Below are 7,500 nucleotides of genomic sequence, written 5' to 3' on the forward strand. Positions count from 1 at the left end.
GAGAGCGTGTGACAATGCACGTTGAGACACATGGGGAAAGTGCATGATGCCACGCACTACACACACACACCAAGAATACGTATAATAAGGGTCTGGATTTACATGCGGCTGCTGGAGGGAATCTTCCGGCCATCTCTGAACCATGTGATCTGTGGTCTGGGGAAGCTGTGGATCCGCGGAGCGTGGATGAGAGACCCCTCACCCTGAGATACGGTTTGTGACCTCTCTGCCTCCACAAAGCCACCCATATCTAGAGAAAAGGTAGTTAAAGAAAGGCGAGAGGGTGTGCAAGAGAGAGAGAGAGAGGAAGGTAAACAAAAAAAGAGAATGAGAGACTGATATTAGCATTGGAAGAGTGGATGTTTGAATGCATGCTGGCGGCAGAGCGTTGTCTTTGTTCTGCACCTTACATTAGCTAAGCTCCTTTAGTCGGAGTGACTCATCCTAGTACAAGACGACAGGCCTTTCACAACACCCTCCATCCTTTCACAGCACCCTCCATCCTTTCACAACACCCTCCACTCCTAACTCATTTAAAGACGGGGTTCACATGTTCTGTAAAGGGGAAGATAACTGCACTCACAGGCCACCTGCACTTCGGTGCTGCACTGCATTATAGCGCCCACACGGTTCCTGACGATGCAGCGGTAGTGGCCGGCGTGAGATCGGTCCAGGGAGGGAATCAGGTACCTAATTGGAGACACACACACACGCGCACGCACGTACAGCACACATCACACAGCACCATTAGTCACCATCAGCTTGATGGACAGGGCCCACTTTGTCATTGCAACGCGTTCATTCCCTTTCCCAGGATGTTAAAGAAGTGGTAATCTTTTGGACGACAGAAAACACAGGTGCAAAATGGAATTCCACTCATGTATTGCGTCCCATTGCTCGAGTGTAAGTGCATCTAAGGTGGGTGAATAATGGTCTGCCTTAGCACTGATGTGGTGGCGGATGAGACATGAAATAACACATCATTTAATTTAAAGGTCCAGTGATCAGTAAAGATACAAGTAGAGATCAGCAAAGACATAATAGAGATCAGTAAAGACGCAAAAAGCCCATCTGTCACTCTATCAAATCAAATATGAACGCATCTGGTACTGTATATTCATCCTGGCTTTGCGAGTGACGCAGTCACCGGATGTGCAAGCAAGGTAAATGCCATCTTGATAAGCCCAACACTGTGTCCCCTTTAATTGGTCGGCTCAATAAAGCCACTTAGAAGTTGTGAGTCCGCCCCTGCCATGTTCGCCCTGCATCGCTACTCGGGGGATGGGGGTGGTGGTATGCGCTGATTCCTTGGCTAAATGGATTCCAGTTTGCCTCTTTGATCAGGGCTGGTGGAGAATAACAAGCAGAGGGCTGCTGGTCTATGAGGCAGACCCAGAGGACACGTGAGAGCACACAGCAGACTGCTGAAGAGAGGCAGAGCGAAAGACGGAGATAGAAGGAGAGAGACACATATACATAGAGAACGAGAGAGAGAGAGGGCGGGTGAGTGACCGAGGAGGAGGTTTGGAAGGGGGGGGGGGGGGGTCGGAGACAGACAGACAGACAGACAGACAGACAGACAGACAGACAGACAGAGAGTGAGGACTGAGAATGAGGACTGAGACGGAGGGGGGAAGCTGCAGTGAGGAGGTTAGCCAGATAGCCATCAGCCACTGACACCTGAGAGTGTCTGTTCATGTGTAGGCTGTCAGTATGAACAGGGAACAGGGTCACAATCAGACAGGGCCTATATGTGTTTCATTCAGGGGAGCAACCGTGAACAGTGGCCGACACAAAGGCACCTCACGCATCTCTCTCTCTCTCTCTCGCGCGCGCGCACGCACGCACGCACGCACACACACACACACACACACACACACACACACACACACACACACACACACACACACACACACACACACACACACACTGTCATCAGTATATACCCATATATCGACGGCATGCCCATATATGGACATATCGGTCGGATTGCCGGCCCGGACAACCGCCTATCCGAACGACTCGACAGAGTTTGAAGTCGGTCGGTCCCCTATATGCTAGTCCACATCTGTGGCTCTGGACAACCGGATCTCCATATATGCCTACATATGGGCTTATCATACACACACACACACACACACACACACACACACACACACACACACACACACACACACACACACACACTCCGAGGGAACAAAGGCTGGAGTTTGGTTTTGCAATTGAGTGCTATTGGGGAAATTTCTTGATATTGTATTGGTGGAAGCTGTAGCATGTGCAAAAAAAGCTTTTCTTGAAGTTCATGGTCAGCAAAACATCTTATTGTTGGCAGAGCACACTTACCCACCCACACTGTAATGGCTGACGCGGAAAAAAAGGAATATTGTGTTCTCAATGCAACAATAGTGCTCTCAAAACAACAAAATATACCCTCCATTTGCTGTCTATTGCAGGCGGATGTCATTCAGAAAAAAACGTGAAAATCTCGTAAAGGCGGGTGGAGGGTGGGGTGGAGGTGCAGATAAACATCTGCAGAGTTTACACGAGGCCAATGAAATTATTGGTGACTAAGAGCATGTAGCACCGACATAAAGGGGTCTCTTTTCCCCGTCTCGCACCATCTGTGTGCTGAATACAATGTGGAGTACAAATCAGAAAGAATCTCACAATCCCCTGAACACAAGATGTTATGTCTCAGGGGAGATACGTAGCCAAATCAGTTTTGAATAAATCCATTAAAAATTAGTCTGGAATATGAATAAAAATGAGTTATTAGTTACATTTAAATGGCACGGACATTTCCCGGTGTAACAGCCTAATTACATTTGATGGGAAAAAGGAGTGATGTCCAGGGGGAGGCTTGGGTTCTGGCTCTCACCTGTACTCCAGGGAGAAGCGGGTCAGCTCCGTGCCATTGTAGATCCATTTGAACTCCAGGGGCCAGCTGCCCTCGGCCATGCAGGTCAGGACTAGACGGTTCCCCTCCAGGTGCACTTGGGTCTGCACAGGCTCCATCTTAAAGTAGGGCGGAACGTCATCCACTGGAGAGGGAGAGAGAGGGGAGAGAGAGAGAGAGAGAGAGAGAGAGAGAGAGAGAGAGAGAGAGAGAGAGAGAGAGAGAGAGAGAGAGAGAGAGAGATAAAGAAAAGTGGAGGGAAAAGGATGCAGGAGGGAAGGTTTAGTGATTGCTGTGAAGCTGACAACTTACAGTACACAAGTCCGGCAATTCAAAGGAGCAGAGAAAAAAAAAGAGAAGCTATTTCCATTTTTCCTTGGCACTGATTGGGAACTTGAAGGTCAACAGAAAACTCTGCTAAAATGCAGCAGAGTAAGTTGTTACAGCCAAAGTGGCTTGCTTTTTTTCCTCCTCCATCTTGAATTCAAATCCACTTGCAAAGAGGCAGAAGAACAATTTGTGCTATCCAAGAAGTCTAAATGAAGAGTGAAAAATTATTAGTGCAAGCAAACGTACCCACAGCAGCATGGGGAGAGAGAGACACAAGGACAAATACACAACGCAAAGCAGATGCCTGGAGACCAACCGTGCCGCGACAAAAAGGGGGTTACGCGAGTATGGGGATTGAGGGGGGTGGGGGTGACACTGCTTTGAAAAACACAAAGTTTTCTGGCCCTAAACCCCCTCATGACAGGATGAGCTATGCTCTGTGCCTTCCTTCATTTATCTTTATGACTTCCCTAACGCAGCCCCGATTATACAGGTCCCCATCTGCAGCGGTGCAACGCACCAGCCGGCGCCGCGCACCGACCGTGCCTAGTAAGGTGACATGCAAGAGCTCGGTGCTCGGGCCTCGGAGACAAAGTGCTTTCATTTGAGCTGATGAAAAAGGCATGATCAGACCTATTGATCTGTCTGACTCACCAGCCACGGGCGACACTGAGCCGATTGTGCCACTGTTTGTGGCGCTGGGCTAATTAAAGTCTGTATTAATAGCTTGCAGTAAGCCGCCCCCCCCCAGTCCCCAGTGCACCGCACGCCTGGTTCCTGCTCAACACCATGCTGGCTGACTCACTCCCACGGCTGATTACTGGAGCATCTCCTCCACGTTGCACACCGACACTCACGTGCACAGCACTGGAGATTTACACTGCCAATGAACAGGATATTGCATTGCTGTTCTGGAAGTGTAGGTGAATGGATGGGGATATCGGGGACTAATAGTACAATAGGTAGGGCCTGACTGAAACTGTTCATTAAAATCGGAATCACGCACGCACGCGCGCACGCACGCACGCACGCACGCACGCACGCACGCACGCACGCACGCACGCACGCACGCACGCACGCACGCACGCACGCACACACACACACACACACACACACACACACACACACACACACACACACACACACACACACACACACACACACACACACACACACACACACACACACACACACACACACACACACACACACACACATTCTTGTAGAGCTATACTTGTGAGGACAGGACAGATTTCCACAACCAAAATTAATTCCATAACCACCAGCACTACATGGCTTATCTTAACCAATGTTTTATTCTGATCCTATAAAGGGCAGATCCACACAGAGAATAATAACTATAAATATTGTTTTAAAAATCATTCTAACTCAAGACTATGGCAGAGCATTTAGAGTAGAACAGTGGTTCTCAACCTTTTCAGGCTGCGACCCCCCAAAATAATCATATTTGAACTGGGGAGTGGGGACCCCCCAACATAATCATATTTGAACTGGGGAGCCCCCACCCTGACAAGCACTTGGATGTATAAGTTGAGGCATTACATTTAGTTTGACTCGGTTCCAAAGATAAATATTTAATATTATCATTTGTTGATTACTTTTGATATAGTAATGTTTTTTTAAATTTTATTTCTTGGTTTTTTTAGGTTTTAAAAAGGTCTTAAAAGTCATTAAATTGTCACTTTTCTGTCATCTGGGGACCCCCCCCCCCCACAATCATGTCCCGACCTACAGGCTGAGAGCCACTGATCTAGACCACGGCTACAGCGACAGTGACTAACGATATCGCTGGGATCACTTTCTGAGCGATTTGATGAACACTGACAGCCAATCAAAATCCATCTGCATTTACAGGGCGTCACGTTTAAGACATCACATCACTCACGTTCAACATGCCAGATGACATTGCTGAGAGACTCATCATCGAGGTTCAAAAAATAATGAATCATCTGCGCCAATCGGATTATCCACATATTGCATCGGCGAGTGCCCGGAGGCGCCAACCAATTTGCGATGCTGGGAGGCAGCAACATGGAAATAGATGAAAAATGTAAATAGTTTTTTGTGGTCAGAAACGGTGGCGGTGTGACTCTGCACCTGTGAAACTACAGATTAATCTGCGCAAGCATGACACAGCATCTGAGAACACACTGAAGCAGAGCCTAAGATACAAAGTTATTACATGGACATAACATTTTGATTGATTGAATACTTTATTAGACAGAAATGTAAAGAGCACAAGGTACAGTCAGACATTTGAGCTAAAAGGATAACACAAAAAAGTCCAATTCATCAACATAGCATAAAGAAATAACACCAAAGTACAATATCATAAAGAAATATGAAACACTATATGTACAGAGTACGGAAAAGGGGGGTAAAAAAATAAAGCTTCTAGAAGTGAGTTTACCTCCCCTTTGGCCTCCCCGAAAGTTTCAAGCCTTTTTTTAAGGAAGCCAGTGATCCACATTGAACCCTTCAAGGGCATAACTTACACAGATGTAACATAATACAATCCACAGAAATCCATACAATTAACACAGTGACATAGTGAAGAACTAAATGCCACAAGGAGAAGGCTGGGGAGGTGGAGGGATTTTGATCATGACACTGACAAGCTGCAGAAGAGGTGCTGAGACCTATACTGAGTGTGTAGTATGAAGAGGTGGTCTGCTTAAAAAGACCACCCAGATTTTATTTGGCTATTAACATTATTCTTATTAATAATATTGAAAGCAGCTGAAAAGTAGCCACTGCTGAGCTTCTTTCAGAACCACGGAGGCGAGGAGAGAGAGAGATGCTGTTTATTTTGTACACTTTATTGCTGATAGAAGATAGTAGTAGTATGTTCAAGGACCTTTCGTCTTTGAATAAGTTTATGTACCCCTTAGGGAGGTGCGTCACTAAAAGTTTAGGACTAATTAACCAAAATTAAGTCATATAAAAAAATGAAATATAAATCACTTTAATATAATTTATCATCGTTCCTCGTACAATATTTTACAATACCTAAGGCCATCTTTTAGGCCTTATTTGAACTACCCACACGTCATGGATGTTTAACCGTGGTTTACTGCCCACATTCCAAAGAACCCATATCCTTCTGGTTTACTTTTTCATTCTCTGCATACAGCAGTGAGACGTCATCAATATCCATGTTGGTACTCTGACACAGCTGGAGTCAAGTAACGTGTTTGGCGCCAACTGTTTACAGAGCGTTCTCATTTATGAGTGGTGATGCTCACATCGTTATAGTTATCGTTATAATTATCATTCCTGTTGTAGGCAGCCCATAAGCCTAAACTGAAATCCCAACCCTAAAACAAGCACTTGAAAAGTGAGGCCAACTAAATGTCCTAATGTTCTCCTAATTTTCTGTAATTGTCCCTGTGAGGAGATTTTGATTCTCACAAAGACACGCACGCACACACGCTCACGCACACACACACACACACACACACACACACACACACACACACACACACACACACACACACACACACACACACACACACACACACACACACACACACACACACACACTTCGGCAACAGTGCCTAAGGGTGTGTCTTTCCCGACACCCACACACATCACTCGTGAGATGGGTGGCAAATCGAACACAGAAAAAAATCTATCTCATCACTTGTGTTCCTAAAGGCAGCAGTTACGATCTCTGCTGTTTGGTGACACCAGCGGCATGCCATGTCAGAGGCAGTCCACGGTCCAGCGCTTGGCTAATCCGTTTCTCTCTGTCACCCCTGCATGAACCTCTCCAACACAAACACAGCCCGACCCAGTAGGACCTTGAAACTGAGCCCCGTCTGAGCCCAAATGGAGAGACCGTCCTCATTCTCCCTGGGCACTAGATGCGGGAGCAATGGCTTTGCTGTAATTCCATCTTGCCAGTAAATGAACCCGCTCGACATACACGTACAGTACAGTAGACACACACGCACGCACGCACGCACGCACGCACGCACACACACACACACACACACACACACACACACACACACACACACACACACACACACACACACACACACACACACTCAAAACTAAACACACCCACTTGTAAACCACTACCCCACGCACCCCCACCTCGCTCAGGAGCTTGGTGGCTACAAGCACTTAGCGATACAGCGTCACGTCAACAAGCCACCATTAGAGACCACCGTCACGTCAACAAGCCTTGAAGCCGCCATTAGAGACCACCAGACGCGAGACCCAGACCAACAAATTGATCAAATGAC

At 47.0% G+C, this 7,500-nt stretch overlaps 1 protein-coding gene across 1 annotated transcript in view; it reads right to left on the bottom strand.

Annotated features, from left to right (window-relative positions):
- Window positions 1-7,500, bottom strand: part of sdk2a (sidekick cell adhesion molecule 2a) — a 120,465-nt gene that overhangs the window by 57,159 nt on the left and 55,806 nt on the right. The window contains exons 2-4 of the mRNA XM_084071674.1: window positions 2,879-3,041; window positions 584-690; window positions 103-250 (exon numbers count right to left, since the gene is read on the bottom strand). Of these exons, the coding sequence (XP_083927800.1) occupies window positions 103-250; window positions 584-690; window positions 2,879-3,041 (418 nt within the window). The remainder of the gene's footprint in view (window positions 1-102; window positions 251-583; window positions 691-2,878; window positions 3,042-7,500) is intronic.

Source organism: Gymnoscopelus microlampas (genome assembly GCF_963454915.1).
Source record: "Gymnoscopelus microlampas genome assembly, chromosome: 11".
Lineage (NCBI taxonomy): Eukaryota > Metazoa > Chordata > Actinopteri > Myctophiformes > Myctophidae > Gymnoscopelus > Gymnoscopelus microlampas.